Below are 27,494 nucleotides of genomic sequence, written 5' to 3' on the forward strand. Positions count from 1 at the left end.
TTTCTATTATGAACTCCAGGCTCGTTATTGTCAAAACCTCAATCCTCATTTCCAATGTATTGCCATTTTTTATTAGCCATCATCCAATTTAAATAATTACCAAGAATAAGATTTTGGAGGAATCCATGGAATAAATAGCATCATTTTGCAGTACTTATATTTCTTCCCTAGACGGAGCTGAAAGCTCGGATAAAAACTAAGTTTTTGATAACAAGTCTCTCTTTCCAATTTTTTTATTTTTATTTTATGTATCGTGTGTTTGTTGGTCCCTCTCTTTTTTTCACAAAAAAGTGATTACAATTTAAAACCTTCATCAAAATAATATTCCAAAACTCAATTGTTGTTTCTTTATTTGTCAGCTGTTTATTTGTTTACTATTCTTCCTTATTTTTCTGTTGAAAGTTGATCTGCTGTGCTTGTATTAAGTCTTGTTGAGCATGGTACAAATCCACATGTATAAAATAAAGAATAGGTTCAGCAATTGAGAAGAATGACATTGCTGGCTATTCATATAATTGCATAGTTTTTTTCTTGTTCTTTCTATAGGAAAGGCTGAGAGAGAAAAAGGAAGATTGCTGCGTGTTACACGGAGTTACCTCATTCAAACGAAAGTGTATACTGTATTTTGCTATGAGCAATCGATTTTTCTGCTTCTTTGTCTCACATCTGAAAGTTGATTGGTTGAACTTGAATTAATTCTTATTAAGTAGATAACAGTTTCTAACAATTAGTGAACAATAATTATATAGTTAGGAAGAATTGACAAGCTAACATCCGATTTTGGGCATTTTTTTCTGTTCCTTTTTCAAGTAAAGTAACGATGTGCTTATCATATCAATTTTAATTAAAAAGAAATTGTTAAATTGTTACGCTAAAAATTGTACTAAGATATGCTTTGGTACACATGAAATAGAAACAGACTTGTGAACGGAACACCAAATTTGCTAATGGTCAGCGGAGCGCACTTACAATGAATGGAACGTAATTTTTTTAAGTGTTGAAAGATGAAATTGGCATTTCAGCGTTCCGTTCCACTAATTCATGCAGCAATTACTTTTAAAATTGAAATTACTTGCACGATCAGTGTTTCTACTCATAAAAAAATTGTCTATGCCAAGGATTCCTTCAAAAATTCTTTTGAAATTTTCTTGAAAACTAACGGTTGCCAAAAATTATACACCTATAATCCAGAATTCTTTATTTTTTTACACTTTGAGCCTTTTTCTGCATCCTTTGTGTGCATTTGAGGAAACACAAGATTCGTGTTGACGTATAGCCGAATTCATATTTTTCCAATCCAAAAAAAATATGAAAAAATATATTTGAGTGCAGGTTGGATCGTATTTTTTTAAATATATAAAGCAGATGAGGCGGGTTGTCTAGAATACTGACCTCTCCTGCATCACAGTGATTTGAATCGAGCTATTAAAATTTTAAAAATCAGATTTTGAGTCGTTAAAATATGATCCGACTTCAAATCGTTGAAAAATATCTGACCCTTTTATAATTTAATACAACCCTTTATTATCAACCTTAAAGCTAGAAGCATGATTCCTAATTACTAACACCCCCATTGTACCAAATTAATCAAAGCATATTTATTAGTTCACTCGATAAAATTCTAGCAACTTGGATTTATTTGGATAGTTTCAAATTCATTTCAAACAATGATTTTTTTCTAAAATAAAAACTTATTATTGGCTGTAAAAATATATATTACTAAGCTTTTATGAGGGAGTATACTTCAACAATCAAATTCAGCCTTACATATAGTTTTTAACCCTAATTTATTTGTCTATTTTATTAACTAAACGCAGAACAGAACTTTCAAAATGGCATAACGCTAAATACTAAAAAATAAGTTGAATGAAACGATGACCCCCAAAAAATTTTAAGACTTACACGAATAGACTCTACAGGTATCCCTATAAGCTTGTATGTATTAATGTTTCCTGTCCTATTATTGAAATATGTATAAATTTGGATGTCAAAAGTTTTCATTGTACATTGTAAACATAAACTATGAAAACTTTAAGGAACATAAAACTAAAAAATTTCACTTAAAGTTTAACTTTAATTTTTTTTTTACATTCTTTATTTAGTTAATATATTATACAGAACATACATATATAAATAAACCGGAGCAATTGAGTAACAAGTACATAAATGAACATTAACATTTATTTTATGTTTGGAGTAGTCTATGTAGCTCATTCAATAACCCATTCTTTATTAGTACTTTTTTATAATCACATTCAGTATTTTTGTTATTAATAACGTTAGAGACCGATGTAAACATGTAAATGTAGGATTAATTTATATCACCCTTTCAGGTTTTTGACGGTAATGGACTGACATACTAATGTTTCAAACAATTGATATCTTTTTTTTTATGTAAATATTGCTTATACAATTGTATATTAAGAGTTTATAGTAATTAAACCTGCAATCTGCATTATTCTGTCACTCAAGAGATCTTGATCATTGTTCAATTAAGTAGCTAAAAAATGAAATAGTCATAATTATTTCTATGTATAGTGATAAAAATCGTATTTATTTTGGGCATATTAAAAAAAAATCGAAATGGTAACCTGACAATTTAAAGACTGTTTTGAAGGAAAGCAGCTATAATCAGCTGTGAGAAGGAAGGAGGGTGAGAAGAAAACTTCGATGTCGATCCTTAATGTGTTTATCATTTTGAGACAGTCGCTTTCCGAGATCACCACTCCAAAAGCGTTGAACACAAAACTTTTGTTTCTTCATTTTGTTCTGCATATTTGGTAGTGTATATTTTTTTTCTACTCACAAATATCAATATTTATCTATCAAAATTTTTTCGTTTTATTATTCGTTGTAAGTTTAACAATGATGATCTGACAATAACAGCAAATAAATAAAGGAAAATATTAATATTCCCCTAAAACAGTTATTCCCAGCCAGGGCACTGCGGAGTACATGGGCTTTATAAGGTTATCAAAAAATATCTTAATTAAAAATCTAAGGCCCAAATGTTCGTTCAAAATTGTTTACGTCTCTCTTCTCTCCAAAAATACCCCTAGGGGATCCGCAGTAGGGTCACAAATATTTTTTCTTTTTTTTTTGTTTATAGTAAATGGCTTACAAAAACATTTAAGAAAATTCTGAGCAGTTTTGAAAAATATTTAGAGGTAGCTCAACGGCCATAAAGCTTTGAAAATTTAAATTTTTAACAAAACAACTGATATTTTCTTGAATACTGTCCAAATACATCAAAATAAAGCTTTTTTGCAAAAACAATAAATTTAGGTCCTTTAATTAAAAATAAAATATATTTTATAACTGTTTCTACAAAAATAATATTTAAACATTCAGAATAACGTTAATTGCAGTTGATTGAATTTTAACTCATGTCCCTTTTTTTTATTTTTTTAGCATATCGCAACCCATTTATTAAACTGATAAATATGAAAATTTGTAATTACGTTTAAATCAAATTAAATTCAACCAAAACAAAACAAAAATTATTAACATGGTCTTAGTGACCTTTTTACAGAAAGTGACCATTTTAATTCAATTTTAATACATTAAACTAGCAATAAAAATCTAAGTCATCCTATTTGGAGGTTGTACCAACAAAAAAATATACATTTTGTTCTTTTTTCTTAATGATGTATCAAATAAATACTTTTCAAAACTGATGAAACTTTTATTAAATGTTATTTGTACATTTAGAAACCATTTTTTAACTTAAGCCATTTATTTAAAAAAAAAAAAAGATTTTATTATCACCCTAATCCGCAGTCATAAAAAGTTTGAGAATTACTGCTTTAGAATAAGGTGACTGATATTTTTATTTTATTCTATGAGCACCACTATTTTTAACAGCTCTATTTATTAAATTTAAACGATAACGCTCTCACAATTTTTACAACCATGTAAAAGTATAAACCATAAAATATTTTTTGGTAATAAAACGTGTATATCATGTATGTACAATTAGCTAATATTTTATATGTAGACAAATAATTTATTAACTTTGGTGTGACAAATGTGTATATAAGATCCTTTAAATAATTAGCCAAATGTACGTCATACATAGACTAAGTTATAAATACGTTATAATAGGGAACAACATACTAAATATTTATAAATAATTGTTCCCGTCGGCCATATTTTTTTTTTCATTTACCCAGATAATGACTACCCCTTTCTCGTATCTCGTAGAATAATCAAAATTATTTTCACTTTTTAGGGGGGCAGGAGATAATGACAAAAATCCATGCAAAATCAAAAGACTCGCCTCATTACTCTGTATCATAAACGTGCCATTTAGGATTTTATTATGCTCCACTGAATTTTAATCCAAAAAATAAACTTACCTCTCCCGCACCGGACGCTAATCAAAGATTCACGCTTTCACGATGCGAGTCTCAATGATCACAACCCCATAAACCTCCCAAACCCAAATATAGACATTTTCAGGGATAGTTTACATTATAGGTGGAATAATCTTTTGAAATTTTATACCTCTTTGCTTTCGTCAGGGAACCAAGGCCTACTTTCAACGATTTTTAATTAATTCTTTTTTTTTCTGGCATATTTATATTTAAAGTGCTGCACAACGTGGATCTGAGGGATGGATTGAGAAATACATCAATAATTTTATCATTTCAATAATAAGCAAAAAAAAAAGAATATTTACGAAACATGTAGACAAGGTTTTTGCAAAACTTTTTTCAAACAAAATGACAGCTTTCATTATCAATCACAGCTTTACACGTCGCCTGAAGAGAATACAGGATTTGATGACAAACTATTCTGACAAGTACCATGCAGCCACTATTGGGGACTTCAATGAGTCCACATTTGGGTGTGAGGTCCTGTTGGTTTCCCTCTCCAAAGAGTGCCACATAGAAAATTCCAGTGGGTTCAAATCTGTTGAGGAAGGTGGTCATATCTCTTTGAACCAGAATGGAACCATGTTATCTATGTAGAACTTTTGGCACTTGGTGGACATGCAAGAGGGGGCTCCGTCCTAAGTCCACAACTAGTTACCCTTTGGGCAGTTGGTCTTCAGCCATGGCAAGATAGTGTACCTAAGCACCTTATAGTAGAACTCCTGGTCGATTTTCTGACCAGCCTTGAAAAAGAACAGAGGCATTTTCTTTCCATCAGAGGCCACAACACCTTTGTTTGGGCCGTATATTTGTTGTGGTAAACCCATTGGATATTTTCTTTGTTTCTGTAAGTCAGCAGTTTCCTACGGTTATGGACTTCATCAACCTTTGAAAATCTTCTTGTCCGAGAAAATTTTCACAATTGACCCATTTGCCTTGATCCATGTAAGGATTTTCTTGCACCTCTAGAGCCTCCTTGCTTTCATATCCTCCATCAGAAGGTGGCGCGGAGTCCACGTGAAAGAAACTAATCCCAAGCCGTGCTTTATAGACTTCTTCACGGTTCTAGGAGCCACAGAGAAGTCGTTGACGAGGCGAATCATCGATATAGTTGTGATCCTTCTTCATATTCTTCTCCAAACTTACCAAGAACTTTGTATCCCTTTTTAAATTCCTGACATACTGGAGAAGTATTCTCCATTTTTTTCATCTTGAAAAACTTAAAACCCAGGATCCTAGATCACTTAACAATGTCCTGTACAACAAAACGAAAACAATTTTGAAAAGCTAAAAAAATAAATTAGTTTTACATCTCAGAAATAATTAAAATAGGAAAGATAACATTTACATGAATTTTCAGATTGAGTAATACTTTAGAATATAAACATCAATTGATTTGTTTCAAAAGAATCTTCCATTGCATTTATCTTTGTTGTGAATTTCTTTGTACTTTTAAGTGCATTCTTGCTTTTCTCAAAAAATTAAATTTTTTGGTTACAAAATTTGAAATATTAAATTTTCTAGTAAAAAGGAAAGATTCCTTAATTGGGGGGGACTATATACCGTCTTACCCATCCCCTGGAGACACTTTAGTTAATACAATATCTTAAGTTCTAATATAGGTATACATCTATCTTTTTCTTATCCAGTATGCAACAACATAACTTCCTTTTTATAAACTGCAGGAATAAAGTTGTATGCATTTAACGCATTGGAACAGTGACGATCGTGTGTTTGTTGTCGAAAGTAAATATTGTTAACAAAATGGTTTGAGAGAAAATTTCATAAATTGAAATAAATTATAATTTATGAAATCATAGGTTGCTTCTATTTATAATATTAAAAAAACGATTTTTTTAAATTCATTTTCATAACAATTTGCAAAATTGTTTATACACAAATATTGATGTTAGAGAACTAAATGTTGTATACTTAAATCTGGTTTCATATAAGGGTTCTAAATTAGTACAGTTTGTTTTAATAAAGTCCTTGAATCTGGATTAATTCTAGAAAAATAAACATTTTTAAGATCTTTGCCAATAACTACTTATATACTCAAATAATCATTCATAATGGTACGAAAATATATTGCCAATTATATTTTACATCTTTTTGTAACAAATAACTATCACAATCAAACCTGACACTGAAAAGTAATTGAAAGAGAAACAAAAAATAGGAAAAAATGGTGTATTAAAATGTCGAAGTTTCGGTTTATTCAATGTTAGGACAATGAGGATCTGATATGATTTTTAAAACAGTGTAAAATAAAACTTTAAATGAGTATTATCATTATTAAAAATAAATAAAACTTTTTTGATTCTTAAAAATCTGTCTTATAGGATTTAAAAAAAAGAAATTTATGCTGTCGCACCTTGTAAAAACTACAAATCTTAAAAAGGGTGATATTTCTAAAAGAAAAATATTTTATTTTATCAATATATCAATTTTTCAATCCTTAAAATAATATATTCAAAAAAAGATATTTGAATTAATAAATGAACAAAACATTAATCTTTTATTTCTGTGCTTAGAAACTCCCAACAAAAGCAAATGATTTTAATTCCTAATAATTGGATCCTTTTAAAAACTAATCGATATTTATATATTAAACTGTTAAATAAATAATTTTCTATGCACACTCTAATATATTCAATCAATTTTAATTTTTAAAATATGTATGTACTTTTATCATTTTGATTGTTAAATTTCCATTAAGCTATTTCTGAAGATGGGGCTGTCATAATATTAGTTTTTTTTTAAACACAGAGTGACTCTGACGGTATCAAAAGACTTTTTACGATGGAGATGAAGGTAGTTGTTGTTTTTTTGTTTTGTTTTTTTACTTCTTGTGTAATTTTATTATCCAATCAAATGTATTTCCCCCACTAATATATATATTTATTTATTTTTGATCATTTTTGTTTCAGCACTTATAATAACAATTATATATAACTGTTAAAGCATCCTTAAATGAAATCAATCTAATTAATGATCAATAAAAATTCCTCCCTCCAATGATTTCAATTCATAGCCAATAATTAAACAAACATTTCGTTCTTGTAAATACAATTAAAATGAATGGATTCATAACTGATTAGTATTGCAAAAATAATAACACTCGAATTGATTGATTACTTGTGGTTGGACCCATCATTTACTCAGAGTTATTACGCATCGGCAAACATACAGACTTTCCTTCAATAATTGAAATTTCCTTCATTAATATAAAAGACAACTCCCTAACAATTTTTTAGTGATATTCTCCGTTTTTCATGAGCACACTTACACGTAGTCACTCTATATAGAGATTTTATCTCCTCCAAAATAGAACAATAATGATAACAGCTTCAGAAAAAAATCATTGCTCAGGTTACCAACAACGTAAATTAAAAAATGCTTAGAATTTAGAGGCCTAAATAAATGTGCTCACCTTTTATTATATTTTTTAATACGATGATGAGCTGATCTATAGCTACACACATAGAACATGAATCATTTACGGATAGACAAACAAACTTTGCTTTCATAAAGAAATGTATGCACTATCGAAAAAATATTGTGCATGATTTGAAATTGATCTAGTAAATAATTGAATTATAAATCCGTCTATAAAAAATTTGAACACCCAAAAAAAAAAAAAAAACATTTATTTCTTTGATTAAAAAGTAAAAGATGAAATTTGATATTTTGCTACTGCTTTAAGGCTAGCAAAATTTTGACTGACTCGTGTCTGCAACGTGTGAAAGATTGGGAAGAAGAGCAAGACAGACAGTGAGCAAACGATTATCTGGTTGATAAAAGGCCACATTTTATCAGCCAGCCCAGTGTCGGGTATGTTTTCAGGTTGCTCGTCGGGAAGGAGGTGTGAAATGTTAGTAACCCAAATGAAGAAGTATATGGTCCTGGGACGTTGTGCTGATGATTTTACATTCCCAGTGACTGGCATCTTATAGCTCACTAATATCTAAAATAATTAATACTTCATTTATTCTATATTTCTTTTAAGAAATTTGTTTTAGAAAACGATTTTTTTTCTTTTTCCTTTATTCAAAATATTTTTTTTTAAAATCCTATCATGAAGACAAAAGTTTCAGCATCATATATAGCTTTGTTGTTTTGCTTAAAGTTATATTCCAATTACAAGGTTATTTCATTATTCAATACACATTTCGAACACAATACTTCTGAGTAGTAATTTGTATCTTTCCAATATTTATGGCTATGGTTCTATTTTTAAGATGGCTGAATATATGCATAAAAGTCGTTCAATGCCTTGAAATCAAATATTCATTGAGAGTCAGAGTTTTAGGTTTAATATTTGATTTTAGTTATGGTTGGCATTTTCATGAATTTAATAGTAATTTTCCTTATCAAGATAGGCTTATAAGCAATTTCAATCTTAATTTCTTGATATTTTCTACAAGTTTGAAGACCTTTTTTTTTTTTGGAAATACTAATTTATGTTCTGCATATTTTCATACGAGTTCTTATAAAAGTTATATATGTATATCTTTAAAAGATGTGAAACTAGAATTCTACTAAAAAGGGAAATTAATATAATTACTTTTTGAAGGATTTTCTTTTAGTATAAACTATTAATTTGGAAAATTTTATCATACCACAAAACAAGTCCTGATACATTAACCTAATAAATAATTTAGATAATATTAAATACTTTCTTAACTAAAGGTGTTTACTAAAATATGCATATATTTATTATTGAACTAATTCTAGAAATCATAGAACAATAAAATGTTTATGATAATTTCAAATCAGTGCTACATTCTTAGGCAAAATATAAAATTTACCTTATAAAAACTAGAGAAAAATGAAAATCTTCTAATTTCTAAGAAGATTTTTTGCCACCCATTGGAGGATGCTACACAAGGCGACCACCTAACTCGACTACAACACTAGGTACTACTCTGTAGCTAGCCCCTCCTGCTCGCGCCTGGTACGAGTGGTTAATAGGTAAATTGTTTTTCTATAGAAAATAGGATAAAAAAGAGCCAAATCTCCAGCATAATTGAGAAACTGTGTCGGAACCAAATCGTCACCGCTAAAATTTATATGATGATCCGTTAAGAACAGGGAAATGTTTGGGGAAATAACCAATATAACCCGGTGCTGCAATTTAAGGATCTTATACATCACTAATCTGTATGTTAATATTCATCCACAATCTATATTATATTTCTAATTAAAATATGATTTTATTGTGGATTTCAAAAAAATATATGGACTCAATTTCATTATTGTAATTAATATAATGATTTTTCTTTTTTTCATGAATTGAATATAAACAAACTCAATTACAACACGATTTGGCAAAAAGACAGAGTTCTCTAACAAAAATTCAAAAAGACAAAGATGAAATAGGCTAACAAAGAAGAGGCAATGTAAAATTATGTTTTCATAGTTCTAACAGAAAAAAAAAATACTAGAAAATTTAAGATTTGATTTGTTTTTTCAAAAATTTTAATATTTGAAATTTAATTTAATTTTTCATATTTTTTTTCTATCAAATTAATTTTCTATAATAACTATGTACTTTTGAAAAAAAAATTTAAGAAATTTTAAATTAGAGATTTAATTTTTGAAATTTATTTTGTAAAAAATTTAATTTTTGTGAATAGTTGTGGATTAAAAAAAAAATAAAAATATTATATTGTATATTAAAAAAAAAGTGTCAAAAAAAATTACACTATGTAGCAGCATTTTCTACAAATAGTTTAAAACCATCATCAGTTATTGTTGTTTAAGTTATAAAATACGAAAACGACCTTTATTGTTTTTTAAAAATCAAATTTTGGTATATTATTTCAATTCGGAGCTATATTTTGAAATGCAATAACTATATAAATGAAAATTTAGAGTAATGACACTAGTATTTTTCAAGTAATCTTTAATGTAGTTTCTTTAAAACTTGCTTGATTTTTTTTCGAAGTTAAATATAATTAAGTCTATTATTTAAATAAATATTTTTAGTGTTGAATGTTTAAGAAACAAGAAGATTTAAAATTTAAATCTGCTTTATATCCAATTTATTTGGCTATTATTTATTGATTTGATGTAAGTCATCTAATTGACCTATTTATTTTTAATTTTATAACTTTTCTTACCTCTAAAATATTAATTACTTCCTACAATTAGTTAAATAATTGACTTAATTATATTTAACTTCGAAACATTTTCTCGTAACTTTAAATTACATAATTATTAAATATCCTATAAGAAAATTAAATGTGAAACTGAAAAAATTGATCCAAAACAATTTTTTTTACGGTAAATCTTTTGAAGTTTTTAATATAAGAATTATTATTCAGTTTTAGCTATAATATAAAGCCTTTAAAAATAGCTTCCAAATAAAACCCTTCATTTTCCTTAATTTTTGTTTCATTAGACAGATCATTTTCTAGGAACTGTATTCAAAATACTTTATGTTTTGAAATGTTAGAATGTTTTTTATCAATAAAAAAACGTGATTTAAAAAAAAGGTCTTAATGACCAAACCTTCAAAATTGAAAATTTTAAAGATTATATTCGTGTTTTAAGACTTAAACAATAATAAATGTAGGTTTTAGCCGGTGGGTGTTTCAAAACATGAATTTTGTTGCGTCGTGTTCTCATTAAAAAAACCTCAAATGGAAGACGTTGTATATTTTAAAATCTGGGTAATATTTTTTTATTTATTATTTTTCAAATTGATATGAGTAATATATGTATTTTAAAAACGACGGTTGTCTTTAAGATAAACGTAATATAACAAATATATATATATAAATCTTTTAATAATTAATCAATATTACTTTTTTTACACATTAGGATTAGAACTAATAACCGAATAATTGGTTTTGACAATGGGGTGTATTAGCTTTGAGTGTAGCTTTATAATTAGCCATTGTTTTCACTATCAACAATTATATAATGCAAACCTAAATAAAGGCAGAAACGGCTATCTTAATGGTCTTATAAGGAATTTTATCTTAGGAGTAAAAATAATATAATTAGCTATTGCTCTTAATCTCTATAATGACTACTCGGTAATTAACTTAAATTTGTAATTAATAATTCATATAATAACTTTTTGTTTAGTCGGTTGATTCTATTTAATTTAACCTCTTTTTTAAATCTATGAACTACTAATATCATTCTAAGTACTTTACTTTGTCGCTTCATTAATTATTTTTTGCCATGGGAATATTGATCATAATTAAATGGAATTTTCTAGAATATAAAGTTTGCACTATTTTAAATCTACTATAAGTAAAAAAACATCAAAGTACCAAGTATACCTTTATTCAAATATTATTGTTCTTATTCATTCAATAATTATATTTAAACCGTAAGAAAAAATCACTAAAGTTGACATTTTTGTTATAAGGAAAGAACACGAGGAGAAAGTGGGAGAAATACATGTAGTATTACTCAGGCTTGGACATTGAATGCCGTTAAAACTTCCCGTTCATTTCTTGAACAAATGAACGACGAACAGAAAAAATGATCAACGTTCATTTTCTTACTGTCTATTATGATTCCTTTTTGACTATTTTTTTCAAAGATTACGAAATATTTTTATCTAGATTATGGTTAAAATTATAATTGTTATCTTTGATGGTGGCTAAAGTATAGTTTTATATGTATATTCAAAAATTAAATATATGATTTTGTGTGTACAACTTTCAATTACATCGTACATTGGTTACTGTCCATGAAATGTATAACCACACAATTTGTAGTTTATTGACCAATCGGCATAGTGGGATCATTGTTATTGTCCAAATTGGACGGAGAGGCTTGCATTTGGTGGAAGAGAACATTTACAGACAACCCAAGATGAATAAATAAAATAAACAAAGGAATAAAAATTGGCTGAAGTTATTGGTATTTCAATGGAAAGTGATAAGAATTCATTAAGATTGGAAGACGCTCAAAGTTATTTACTTAAATAGTCTCAAAAATAGGAGATTAGCAGATCCATACTTATGAGGCCTAAATACAAAAGGAGTTATAGTTCATTAAGACCAAAGTATAGATTTTTCTACATGGCTATTTATACCAGTTTAAACATGTATTACTTCATGAATATTTAATTTATTTGAACTTTAGTTTTTACTGAGGAAGCTCATGATAATCGACCTTATTGTTATATTTTGTAGATATAAATTACTTTCAATATTAATATCGGTAGATATAAATTACTTTCAATAATAATATTTGTAGATATAAATTACTTTCAATATTAATATTTGTAGCTATATTCATAAGAACCAAAGGGTAATAAAAATACATTGTATTTCAAATTAATCTTGATAAGAATAAGTTAAAACATGACAAGTCTCACATTTTGAACTTAGTGTAACGAAATGTTTTTCTTTTTTTTTACACATACTTTTATTTTATGCAATATATTAAAAGGCCAACAAGGGGATATATGTACAAATTTTGCAACTCATAAATTCATTTTTATTTAAAAAAAAAATCATTTCGATACAAAAGAGATTTTATCAATTTTTTTCTTGTTCGTATAATAATTAAAGGAGTTTTTTTTTAAATTGAAAAGACTATTTTTACCTCTTTATTGGAGGCCTGTACATTTCAGGATCCCTGGGACTGACTGTTTTGCTTTATGTAAGCTACGCCATGAGGCTTATTTTTATGTATTGAGAAACAAAAAAAACAATATTTTAATTATTATTTTGTTAGTTGGACTTCTTTTACTAAATAAGTATTAAATGAATAAATAAATAATTCAATAATGAACGATTGAACGTGGGAAAAATGAACAAATGAACGGTGAACGGAAACAAAATGAATTATTGAACGAATTAACGAATAAAAAGTGAACGGGTACAACCGTGTATTACTGTATTATGACCTTTGTTAAGATCAACTGCTTGTTATATATATATATATATATTTTTTTTTTTTGGGGGGGGAAGGGAGAGAGAGAAAATGAATTCTATGTAGAAAGAATAGTACCTTCTGCATTTAAAATAGTATTAGTGCAGGAAAAATATCATAATATATTTATTTTGTTATTCATTTTTTTAAAAGAATTTATACCAAAGATAGGCAATAATCCTTACTTCAGAGAGAGAAGTTAATACCACAGCCACCTATTAAATAATGCACATAAAATAAAGAAAGAAAGATCACACGGGACAACTATTACTTTTATACGTTTCCCCTCATTTGGGTACGCCTTTTTTGGGTTGCATCTTTTCTGCGAGGCTCTTTTCTGCGCAAATGCTTATTTTAGGCACATCATTGAATAGTGCAATAATGAATGTTAAATAAGTATGGAGTTTTAAGATGATAAGTTTTTAATTAACTAATTAATTTAAATGGTTGTTTTGAGTCATGAAATATACTCTCATATTATGCCCCTCAAGCAACACAATAGGCCATTACCCTTCCAATGTGCTGAGACTGAAGTTTACTCTCACCTAAGTGCTTAAGAGAAGAAAGGGAGAGTGAGATGAGAAGATGGAAAGTTAACACATTGCGTAGGAGATGTTATTCTAGAGGTTAGTACTAGTAAGTTGAAACTAAACGAGGAAGAGTCTTTTGATCACATTATGGCAGGACTATGGATGCAAGCCTGGTTTTGTTAATATAACAGTTGGGATTAATATGGATGATTTCGAGGATCAGATCCTTTTAAACATGATAGCAGTGAGAGGGGAGGGAACAATGCTGTATTATTTTCTACTGTATCTCTATCGCTCAAATGGCTTACCGAAAATAGCCTCATAACCAATAAATAATCTTAACTCATCACTTGAATAATATTCATGGTTTCTCTATAGAGCTTCCCCGCTTGAATGTGGTAAATTTCCTTGTGAGGTTTTAGAGGGATGAATGATACAAAGAATACTTGATAGTTAACTCTGTAGAATAAGAATTTCCATGACGTTTTCTAATCCTGATCTGTGAATTTATTTGATCTATGGTGTATTAGAATAAATTCATTTATTATTTTGTATACTTCTTGAGTCCCACCTCTAAGTGATCGAGGGGCAAATACCAAGTGGTCCATTAAAATCTAAAAACTTTTAATTTTAAACTTCATCAAAATATAATTGATTAATTAACAATAGAATCTTAACAGAATTAATACTATAAATATATGTGTGTCTGTGCTCTTTTAATCATTAATGTAGCCACCCTTACCGGCAATGAATGCTTCCAGGCGGGGGAAGGCCTGGCACTCACTGCGAATATACGTCTCTGTCAATGCTGGCTTATACTGGCTTTGAGGGTATCGGTTTTTTGGATGATAGACACTGCAGACCTTTCTCCCGACATACACCCAAAATGTGTAGTCGAGAGGGTTAGCATTAGGGCTGTAGAGGAGCCAAAAGTCTCGATAAAGAGCTCAAAAGACTAATTCAAAAAAGTCTTGCAAAAGATAAGATGAGTTTCTTTCATCACTGGTACTTAAAGTGGCCTCTGCACACATGCCTCTTTCCTCCCAGTTGTGTGATAGCTCTCTAGACAGTTTGGTGTTGAACCACGAAATATCCTGCAAGGGCCCCCATGGACTTGAGGTGATTGGCATGGGCTGTTTTATTTAACTCCTTCGGATTTAGTTTGTCCTTTTTGACAGATACCTTATCTGATCTAATGTTTCGGACTTGCAAATGCTGTAGACGGTTGTCTTGGAGATGCCCAAATACTGGGAGTAGTTGAATGGAAATTCGCCAATCACGTTCAAGAGTCAAGCTACAGAGCTCAAGTTTGTTTTCTATCAAATTGTTTCTGCTTTAATATATCAAAATATACATTAATTTCAATCCCTCAACATTCACTAATTTTTGAATTAAGAGTTAAAATTTTAGTTGAACCCCCGGCAATGTATAACTTGCAATGGGTTACCCGGCGTTTTTAAGGTCAAGGAGGGAGTGGGAAATCACATTGACAAAGGTCAATACAATTTCTTATAATTTTTTAATGTATTCCCTAAATGCAGGCGAGCATTATAATAATATGGCACCTGTATGATGAATATGTGTATTATTATTAATTTAAAAAAACTGGTGTTATAAACTTCAAATTACATACCTACATATATGCATGAAAAAATTTCTCTTGATGAGAAGTCCATCGTTTTAAATCTTTAAAAAATTGTCAATTCGAAATTCCCGAAAGAAAAAACTGCTTTGTTGTAACTTAAAAAAAAAAAAAAGTATTAAACAACATTGATTGACATTGTAAAGTGGAACACAAACATAGTAAGTATTTTTCTTACTTGCGAAACCAAAAAAAGTTATGGAGAATAATGTCGTCGATAAAATAACTTTGGATACCAGTTCATTTTTGCAAATATTAAAAAAAATTGTAAAATGCTCCAGAAATTAAAAATTCTCAATGTATTCAAATTTGATTTTCAAAATGCATCGTTTTGTTGCATTTCTTCTTAAAAATAGAAACTTTATGTTTGATGAAAAAAAAGAAAAAAATTGAAGAATTATTCAGAAAATGACAGATATTTTGGTTATATATCAATTTTTTTAGTTTCAAATTAATATGCAAACGAATCTCTGACAAATTTCTACAACCTTTATTTTATTTTCGAATCCAATATTTCAATGGAAATCCATTTTTTGCCAATAATCCTTTTGATTTTGCATAAATTTATGAACCTTTTTATTTCTATAGTTATTTTTTGAGACGCCAGTCACTTTTGGTTTATAAATCAACCCTCTATCTAGTCCCCTTAAGCTCCCAAAACATTTTTTGTTTGTGTTTTGAGTTTAGAATAAGCCCCCCTATTATGACCTCCCTGAAAATAGACATCTCAATCTTAATCTTAGCATGGTTCAAGAGAGGAACCCATACGAAGTTCAGTCCAACGTTGTGAGCACCCCTAAAGGACACACACGCTGTATTTTATATATATTATATACCCCTCACACTCACTGAAACTCAGTTCACATCAGATGACATATTTTGTCAAGAGCTATAGAATAGGATTAAATGAGGAATACAAATAAAGTGACTCAAGCATGGATCAGAAACAGTCAATCTTGAAAATTGCTCAGTTGTAATAACTTGTCTGACAATTATCATCATATATGTTCCCCATATTATGGAATATATAGAGGCTCTCCGTTATGGAAATTACATGATTCTATTGATCTGCTTCTACATGGTAATCTTGGCCTTTTAATTTTTTTTATAAGTCCAGTACTCACTGTTTCTGAGCTACAGAGTACAGTTATTTTCATTTTTTTTATCTTCCTTTTCAATCATATTTCTTGATTATAAATTATAATACAACATAAATGTTCGGGTCAAAGGTGGAAACCCTTACTTCATTCTTTAACTTTTTCTTTAAATTATATATTTCTTGACTAAACTCTTTTTTCGTTTTATGCATTCAACTGTAACATTCAGTTATTATTATCTAGATGATTGACTTGGGTTAATCATTTTTTAACAATGCAATATTTTTTCACTGATTCTGACTATTTGGATTTGGTACTTGATACAATTTATTCGTAAAAATAGAAATTTAGGACTCTTTTTCAATTTTTTTATGACTCGAAAGTAATTATACACAGATTTGTCAAAAATATATTGTAACACAGAGATGGATATTCTTAAGCTTGATGTCCAAAGAAAGTGCATCAAAGCTTCGTTTAAATTCAGCCTAAATGTCTCAATATACTTATTAATCTTTTTTAATATTATAATGAGCTATTTTGACAATTACCGTCGATATAATTCGTAAATCATAAATGCTGTGGAATTGTTTTGATTTCGAATTACATTTATTACTTAGAAATCGAAGAAAATCAACAAAATTAAATTACAGAGGATTAAGCTGTGGATGAGACGGTTGCTCTGTCATAGAGCTACTACGGTAGTAACTATCACTCGTGTAGTTTTGGATCCGCCTGTGAATGCTACCTCATTTTCTCCTTGTGGTTGGGGAAAGTAATATCTTCCATCGCTGAGCTGTACACACCTTATCCGCTTATGGATAAAAAGATTCAAGGAGGATGAGGCTGTAGATACAGCATTTTTAACAGTTCCAAATAACTAATTTTTTCTAAAATGGCATAATGGAATATGCATAGCGCAAGAAAATATTGAGATAAGAGATGCACATCTTTATAAGTCTATTATCATCTTCCAATGTTTTTCAAATATAAAATACATATACTCACAAGTAAAAGTAAATGAAGAGATAGATTTCACTGTCCTACTTATATTATTATCCATATAAATCGGAAATCTCAAACTCCAACCTATGAACGTGATGAAAATTGTTGGACGCTGAAGGACTTTCATTAATTAAGTAGTTTTCTTAGAGTAGGAGACGAATCAGAGTTTATTTAAGGAGGAATGGAATCCAGAGTTCCACAGAAAGAGCTGTAGGATGAGAAATCACTCTGTTTCTCATTGGGTCTTTCAGTCGATTATTTTGTCTTTTCGTGGAACTCCTTAGTTCTTATAGAAGTATACGACGATTCCATAGAAGATCTTTAGTAATTAATGTATTCATGAACATAGAGACAACGATTGACGAGGTCAGAAGTCAATATCCCAGACTTTGATGGGAAGTAGCATCTGCAAAATGAAGGATCCTTCCATTTAAAAAGTTTAGACATACTGAGTACGGCATAAAGAGGCAATAATCCCTTGAACAGAACATGAAAAAGGATCAGAAGATGTGTGGCTAGGATCTCCAAATAGAATAGTATTAATTTCAAGGAACGGGAATTATTTGTGGATGCAGATCCATATATCCGAATACTTCGTAAGAACAATCTACACAATCATGCGTTTGTTAATTTTTTATTTAAAGTTAGGGATAGACCAGAAATTTTGATAAATTCAAACGGATCGTATTGACACTATCTAGCTATAATTGCAACAAAATATGAAATAGTTTGACTATATTTTCCAAATTAAATATTGTTAAATGAATAAAACTATAGTTCATATGTTTAAAATGTATCATAGTTGATCGCCCTGAAAAGAGGCATGCGGAAAAAAAGCTGTGCTGTCAAAAGTAATCCCTAAAGAACGCTGCTGAAAAGAATCACGCTGAAATGAATGACTACTTTTTAATTAATGACACCATAAGTTGCGCTTCAATCTTCTTGCACTCCTAAAAAAAACCATCTTCACTTATTTTTTTCTTCATTTCATCACTTGTATTGCGTATGGGCAATAGTCAAATTGAAAAATTACACAAACGACTAATGAAATTGAAGTTGATTACTTTTAGATATGAATTATGATTGACTATATAGATGACTGACTGATGACTGGCAGAGAAATACATTCTCAGTAAATTCTTCCCTCTGCTTCTGCTCAAATATAACCAGATGCTTAAAAAATATGAAATTTGTTCTCTGTTTGTCAGTAAAATATACAAAAGCTGTTATTATAATTATTTTCTTTTTGAAGAGAGAAGAATAAGTAGAAAATAATAACTAGTATGTAAAAGATAAAAACTAATTCTGACTATTTGTTCTGGAGTTATAAGTATTAAGACCTTGTTGGACTCAGAGTAGAATTGAGGATCGAAATAGCTGTAATTCCTGCCTCTATCATTGCTAGATATGGAATAAGGTTTTGCATTTATTTTCTTCATCTCATAGCTTCTCGCAGCTTATTTAATGCCATTTCATAACACATAAGCTGCTCTCCGTAAAAACATTTTTCAGATTTTCTGGGTGAGCACGTTAATTTTTGGTTTCTTTTTTTGGCATACCACCGTTTCATCAACAAAGTATTTATTTATAAATATTAGGCTATATAAATATAAAAATAAATACATAAAAGGAAATTTACATTTGATAAAAACATTATAGTTAAAAATTATTTTCTTTATAAAGACCTAAAACCAAAAGCAACTAAACTAATAAATACAAAGCTTCACATATTCACACATACATAATAGAATATTTTAAAACTTACCATGTTCTTTACAAAAAAAAAAAAAAAAAAACACCAAAACAACTCAAATAAATAAAAAAGGAAAAGATGAAGACAACTCATTCCGCATTTTCTTTCTTATACTTCTTATATCACCGAATAATTAGCCTCATTCTACGATGAGTATAGTGGTTGGGTAATCTTAAGGGTTAAAGCGGTGTATCTACTTGCAGCCGATATGAAGATAGTCCTCATATTTCTTCCGTCAATCACCCCATCTGCTTTGATATATGATGATCAATGAACTGATAGCAGCGCTAATTGCATCTAAACTGGAGTTCTTGACAGACGGAATACCAACATCAACATTCTATAGACGGATGACTCATTAATGAATCTTCTCCTTTTCAACAAGGGATTTGGGCGTAATGTCTGTAAAAATCTATAGATATTTTTTTCGTAAAAAATCCAAGAGTAATACTAGGCATCCTCCTAGTTAAGACCAAAACTCTTCAGTTAATAATAGTGTATTCATTTATCTTTCTTCTTCCGCCAAGAGACTCTTGCCTACCGACGGTTGAGCTGTAGCCCCTTAAATCATTAAAGAAATTAATTTCAAGTTGTATTGGCTTACTTGTTTTTGAAAGTTAAATCTTATCAAAGCCTGACCCCGCCCTAATATTCTTTCCTTCACCTGTTAGGATGTGACAAAAAATATATGGAACAAAAAGTACAAGGGAAACTGCCCTGGTGAAAATTGGCAGTGGATGTTTGCAATGGAGGAAAATTGCCAGTTAGGAAAATTACACGAGAGAAAAGTGCACGTATTTTGTTTAAACTTCAGGATGAATAATGATACATTATAAATTCACTTAATATTATATATCACAAATAGCTAAGGATATTTGTTTGTTCAATCCCCCGAGGGAGTCTCTTCAAGTTTGAGTATTGCAATACAATTTCTTTTCAATTTTTTAAATTCAATCCAATCTTCTGAGAAATTGATCGAGAGGATTGGTAAGGGTATAAGGGTAGGGGGGATAAATAGCTTAGGGCCTCTTAAAATATGTTGGAATACCATTGAACCTCAGATTGGTCTGGGGGTAGTTAGAGGGGTTCCTTCTAGGTATGTGATGCATTGGCAGTGGTTTTTAAGGATCCAGGGATTCCCTCAAGTACCTTATGCATCCAAAGGGCTTGGAACTAGTTTGTGTTGTTAGATGGATTCCTTGGATGTATGTGATTTGTTGGCAGTGATTTTTAACTATTCCACACTATCCCCGATCAGAGGGCTTTGGACTAGTTTGTGGTGTTAAAGGGGCTCCATAAAGAGGCCCTAATTTAAGGCTTGGGTCTTAGCAGCGCAATGACACGGAGCTCCGCCCTGAGTAAAAACAAAGTCATCCCCTCACTTTTATCTGGCCCAAGGTAGCACTTTCTTATCCAAAAGTTCAACGTAAACATCTACATTGAGCCACTTCTTCCTCTCCACAAAAACGGAAGAGGAGATTTCGCCTGTGCTGGCGACTGGAGGTTTTGTTCTGTCACATCTCTCACTGAATGATACATTTTCAGGATGTTCAGTTGTAATGTAGCGACGTTTCTGCTTATTCCCAGTGGCATTAACGGGGAAATTTTTTTTCATCAAAAATGAGCCAAACTTTACCGGAATCTTTCGAATCTTTCTTGTCCTTGAGAAAATATTCTGTGCTCTTTCAAACCGTTTGAGTTTGCTCTGTTCAGAGATAAGATGTCTTATATTCCTCCTACGTAATTTTGCACAAATATCATTCCAGATTGAATATAATAAAAGATAAGATAAGATCAACTCTATATAAAGTTTACTGAGTCATTATACATAAATTACCAATCTGATTTGTTATACCAACAAGTTAAACGGTTAATGGTGAACTTATCTGTACATTATGACCTTGCAGATAATTTAATCTATTAGTTTGATGGTAGCCGCACAGGTAAATTTGAAACATTATTGCTTAAGCTTTTTTAGTCGAGCTCAGTGAATTAAATATCCTCCATTTTGTTTTAACCTCCCGATTGCCTTTATTCCCATTTAAAAGATATAATGTAGGTAAGTTCAGGATCTTAAATGTTGTATCCTAATAAATTAATAAAAAAACAAAATAACTGCTAATCAAATATATAATTTAAAATTTCGGGTAGTTTAATTTTATAATCTTATACTATTTATAAAATTCTAGATTATTAGAAGGTAAAAGTAATGGTCATGCATGGGATAGATCATTTCAAAATAACCTCGTCGTAACATTGAGATTCACAAAGTATGAAGTAATGCAAGGACTGGAAATTGAACTGAGCTAGTTCTTGTAGGAGACTGAAATTCAATTCATTTATTATTTTTATATCTTGTTGATTGTTATTTCTAAACAACAAGGCAACTACCCAACTTTTACCCCCTAAGAATTAGAATTGACTATTTCATTAACTTTTGCTATTTTCAAAAACTAATGACAATTTGACGTCATTATCTTATTACCTAAAAATGACACTAATAAAAGTTCAGGCCCAGGTTGGAGGCTTTGATTGAAGCCGTTGCTGGTTAGTTTGAGTGATTGACTTCAATATTGATCCCTACATGTAATAGCAAAAGATTTATGAATTGCTGAATTAATTTGAAAAATAAATTATCATACACATTTTTTTATTTTTTTCGGATTTAAAATCTCAATCCTGTATCTGCACCGTGAAAAATGATTTCATTAGTTTATTATTTCATTTATCTTCCAGATTCAAAATTATTAATACCTTTTTTCTATTAATATTTAAAACGCCAAAATAATTTAATTTTAAAGAACAAATTATAGAAAAGGGGAGTTGAATTGTCATGATAAGGATAAATACTCAGAGGGAGAGGGGTTATCGGTGGTCAGAATGTAGTTTACCTTAGGTAATTGTCTAGGATTTAAGTGTCTATATACGACCATTTTAATCATTCAATATAATCAATCATCAAGTAACACATGGAGAATAAAAGATGATAACAATAATTATTGTAATAGATTATAAAAGTATACTTACAACTGTCTTTTAAAATATAACTTATTACTTTATAGACTAATTAATATTTTCGAACAATTTATCTATAAATATACAAGGTTAAAAAAAGAGCAAAAATAACCATAATTTATTTTCTAAATAAAAAGACATGTTTTTCTCATTGGAATATAAAATCAATATGACAATTCTGACAAATCCGTTAAATATTCATTAAAATATTATCATGTTTGTTTGGGATTGAAGCTTTTGTCATTCCTTGCTCAATAAATGATTTTCCAAACTCCCGATTGAAAGCATTTCAATGTTTCCAATCACATGCATACAAGGCATAATTTAGGTGCTCATATTTGAAGTAATATTTTAAGTATGTTCTTGTTTTACATTCATTAATATTAATTATTTGTCCCAATGATTATTTATTATCAATATACATATATTTGACAAAAAAGGACACAATATGTTAATTTATGTCAAATAAAGTCTGACTCAATCATCTCAGAGCGCTGCTTAGCCAAAGAAATTGTGAATGAAAACATTTCCCACAACACCGTATAACAGCATCAACTGTAAGAAGTAGGTATGATAAAGGCCGTAAATCTAGCCGTTCAAGTAAGTGAACGTCAATTATTCACTGATATCCTTGTATTTGACTATTTCTGGTAGAATGTATTCGTAAACTAGTCAAATTCTACTCCTCACCCCAAACTTTGATTCTTCAAAGCAGACCCGCTTGAGACAAGGACCCTAAGATAAGTATCAAGTAGACATTGAGTTGTTTCCTCCTTTGTATCAAGGCAGTTATCGTAAGTTATATTATTTAAATTACCTTGGTTTATTCTTTATGAAGTAAAAAATTCAGAAATTTGGATACTTGTAGTTTTGTAACGAGCGTTTATGCATTCAAGAATTGTTGCATTTGAAAATAAAAAAAAACAATATCCCAATTGCCAACAACATTGTTTTACCCTTAAAATTACATATTATTGTTTGTTTATGTTTTATTTCGTTATTTTATCCAAAGGTTTCGTTACACCTTTTTTTACTATTTGTGTGTATTTATTGAAGATTTTTTATTGATTACATATTCACTTTAGAATCTGTTTTTTAATATGTTTCATGCTTGTTCTTATAATTTTTAAGGTTGGTATGTATATGTAGTATGTATTAAAAACTAAATAGTAATAAATAATAAAAAGGAAATATTGTTAATTTCAAATTGTGACAAAAAAAAATTAGTTGACAACCTAAATTCAGTTTTTGACAAATTTCAATTGAAAGATTCTTTACACCTTCATACTCACCCTTGTAGTCAAAGTACCTTAACTACGAGGTGTCATTAGGGGGCCCAAACAAGGATTATAACCCTTCAGACCGAAATACTAATATAAAAATAATTTTAATCAACTAAAAACTTTATTTCTGAATTTTTCCCCAGATCTGTGACTATGGAAGGGTTTAATTATAGCATAATTGTTAAATATTATTATTGTCTTTTCTAAATAATAATAATTTTAAGCTTAAAAGAAATATAATTCAAAATTTTCAAGAACGGATAATTAAAAATGATACTCAAGATAGTCAACCCATAAAGAAAAATTCTAGTCACAACCGAGTTTCGTCTAAAATTTGAAGTACTCCTCCTTGGATATAGGATAGGTTAAAAGACTGTCCATCGAGAAAGGGTAACCAATTCTTTAACTATAAATAGTTCAGCCTTTACAGTACAGTTTTATTGGAGTTTAAATCAAAAGTTATCTCCCCATAATCAACATTCATGTAATCTAATGTTCATTATAAGCCAGTCTACTTTATAGTGAATGCAATACTCCTTATTTAAATAAGGAGGCATAGTTTGTAAACAGTTACGATGTGTAGATATTTTTTACTAGTTGTATTCACAAATTAAGGCGTTAAAAAGTGAGGGAATATATTTTATTCAAACATTTTTCTGCAACAAATTAACCTTTTAAAGAAAAAAAGGCGTTTTATTAGATTATATTTAGAAGTTAAAATAATGAAGAAAAAAAATTTAACTTTTCCAAACACATTTGGATTTAATTATATATTTTATTAAATATGTATTACATAAAATTTATTAAAAAGGAATAAAATAGGAATAACTGCATTGTGATAAAAGATATTTGTTTATGCTTAACCCGATTTTTATATACAATTTAAAGCTAAAAGGATATTACTAAGGATACAAATAATACAGTAGTTGGAATCACTGGGAATATCCAGGATCCACCAGAGTCATTTCCTCCAAAAAGCCCAGCTTGAAGAACATTCTTCTTTTTGTCTTTTTGATTAGGATTTTCCGTGCTTTTCGTTACTGGTTTGGAAGTGGTTGTTGTATTAGGGAGAGAAAAGGGCCTCGGAGTTGAAGAGGTGGAGGAAGATTCGATATTATTTGTTAGAAAGTCAAGTTGGTTGACTGACTGCGTTAGGCTTTCGATTTGGGATGATGAGGTCGTGGTGTTATTATATTTATTTTCTTCTAAAATAAATTGAGTATTAATTGATGTAGTTCTACTCGTAGTTGAAGAGGTAGAGGTTTTTGTTGTACTTGTTTGGGAAGTTACTTGGTTCTCCACTCTTTCTTTGAAACGATTCTCACCATCCGAATCTAATTTTTTTGAATTAGGATTTGCTTCTAGGGGACGTACTGTGAAAAAAACAACAACGAAGGAATATACATTTGATAGAAATTTATCAATTTTAATTTTAAATTATTTCCACGAAATTAAATGATTTACCTTATGTAAAAAAACAATAGTATGATAGAAGAAATGATCAACCATCAGGAAAGATTTTTTTTTTTAAATTTATCTACGGAAGTTTTATATTTAATATAATACAAATATTTGCAACAGACAACATTCTACCTCTTTTCTTTTTTTTCTATCTCAAAATAAAACACAATAACTTAACTATATTAAAAAACGACAAACAGTGCATTCTGATACGAACTTTAAGGCATAAATTGGTGCTAAAAATTAAATCAAATATAAAACAATGAAACACATAACGAAGTACTTGTTTTTTGCAACGGGGGAAGAGATTGTTAACCAAAATATATTTTTAAACAAAGCTACTAACGGCTAAATAATACAACTCCATGAATGAGGTTATTATTTAAAAGATAAGTGTAAGTTACTCATACAGAGGGGTTTTTACAAATTATTGTCAGCAAGTGCCATTTTTTTAAACAACTAGTTTAAGCTACAGAGAAACTAGGGGAAAATATATTTTTTTCTAGTTTGTTCCTGCGTTATCAAATTCTTTATTAGTAAAAGCAATTTCTGCACATGTAACTTTATTTCATTAAATATAAATAAAAGCCCGAGTGATCTTATTTCTTATGGTTTAGCATAACAAATTTCGTTGACTATTCTTTGTGGTAAATTATTGAATCTGACTTATTTAGAATAAAATATTTGTGGTTTTTTACTCATCAATATTTCTTTTAGATTTTGTATTAATCATTTCAAACTATATATCCTTTAGGTGAGTAGACAAAATTTGTACTAGAATTAAAAATTGCGGTCTTATAGTATAAGATGTATGTTAAAGACAAACATTTTACTTAAGATGTTTTGTAAAACGACGGCTACACTTGTAATGGTGCTTTTTATAAGATATCTAATTTAGTCACAATTTTTTTAATTCTTTTTTTTTGGTGTGACGCCATATTCTAAAACAAATCTAAAAAGGGCATAAGTGATACCATTTGTGATCCTGTTGGTTAATTTTTTTGAATTTTCATAAAACGTAATTAAACGGTTTATTTTTATTTTTACTTTAATTCCATAGATTAAGTATAAGTCAACATCATAGTATTACTATTACTCTATCTGACCTAGGAGCTGTCTTTGAAGTACAAATACATAATGGTTATTTTGATCCTGAATCGAACTTATGCACATTGAGCTCTGAAAAATAATTTCTCCCGAGTGCATTGTCTCCTAAGCTACGTCCCTCCATAACAGCTTTCATAAATTAATAGAATTTTCATCTGAATAAATCTTGAGATGAAAATTCTATTAATTTATGAAAGCTGTTATGGATTTCTGCACTTGTAATTTTATTTCATTAAATATAAATAAAAACCCAAGTGATCTTATTTCTTATGGTTTAGCATAACAAATTTCGTTGACTATTCTTTGTGGTAAATTATTGAATCTGACATATTTAGAATAAAATATTTGTGGTTTTTGCTCATCAATATTTCTTTTAGATTTTGTATTAATCATTTCAAACTATATATCCTTTAGGTGAGTAGTCAAAATTTGTACTAGACTTAAAAATTGCGGTCTTTAACATAATAAATTGTTACTATATACATATATATGTATATAGTAACAATTTTTTATAAAGGACATAAAAACCTTTCTACATTAATGATGCATTTTTCTAGAAAACGATTTATTTTAAAATTAAAGCCGTTGTTTATAGATATAAAATTATATAAATAAGTACATTAGGTTTATGGGTTACTTTTTTTTTTTTTCGTGCATGTATATTTCAAATTTACTATGTATTAGTTTTTGTAAAATATTTAAGGTAATTTCCATCATTTACTCATTTTTTAGCTTGGATAATACTTCAAAATATAACGCTAGTCAAAAAAAAATTCCCTTGGATTGAGATGGTGTGTACCTAATTGATTTTGCCTCAAGAAACAAAAATAACCTTTAAATATTACCAAAATGTGGTCTACAGAGAGTAACATTCTATATAAATACTATCAATAAGGCTTGATAGCTTAATAAATAATTATAAATCTATTATTTTTGTTATTGTGATCAAAAATGAACAATTTATTAGATCATCAAAGAAAAGTCAATTTTTTGTCATTTTGTTTGTATTTAACGGCATATTCTAATATTCAGTAGAGATTTTTTTGAATCTAGAAACGCTTATTAAAACCTATACTTGATACTTTTGTCTGATATATAGGTCCTTCAAGGTGAAAAATAGACTAAACCATGAAGATGTTCTAATAAAAAACATTCTGTAGCTCACAAAAGAAAAATGGGGAAATTCCAATTAGCAAAATCACAATACCTTGCCCAAAACTTGTATAGTACCAATAAACAGGTTAAAAACCTTTCCACCACTTCACAAAGTCTCTGTAAATACTTCAAAATGAACCCCAAGCCCTTGGGTTGTTTAAGACTA

General features: G+C 29.2%; 1 protein-coding gene across 1 annotated transcript in view; it reads right to left on the reverse strand.

Annotated features, from left to right (window-relative positions):
* Positions 1-24,231: 24,231 nt before the first annotated feature.
* LOC121115707 (MAM and LDL-receptor class A domain-containing protein 1) overlaps positions 24,232-27,494 on the reverse strand; it is a 37,300-nt gene continuing 34,037 nt past the window's right edge. The window contains exon 16 of the mRNA XM_040709820.2: positions 24,232-24,978. Coding sequence (XP_040565754.1) covers positions 24,494-24,978 — 485 coding nt within the window. The 3' untranslated portion in view covers positions 24,232-24,493. The remainder of the gene's footprint in view (positions 24,979-27,494) is intronic.

The sequence above is a fragment of the Lepeophtheirus salmonis genome, chromosome 4 (assembly GCF_016086655.4).
Source record: "Lepeophtheirus salmonis chromosome 4, UVic_Lsal_1.4, whole genome shotgun sequence".
NCBI lineage: Eukaryota > Metazoa > Arthropoda > Copepoda > Siphonostomatoida > Caligidae > Lepeophtheirus > Lepeophtheirus salmonis.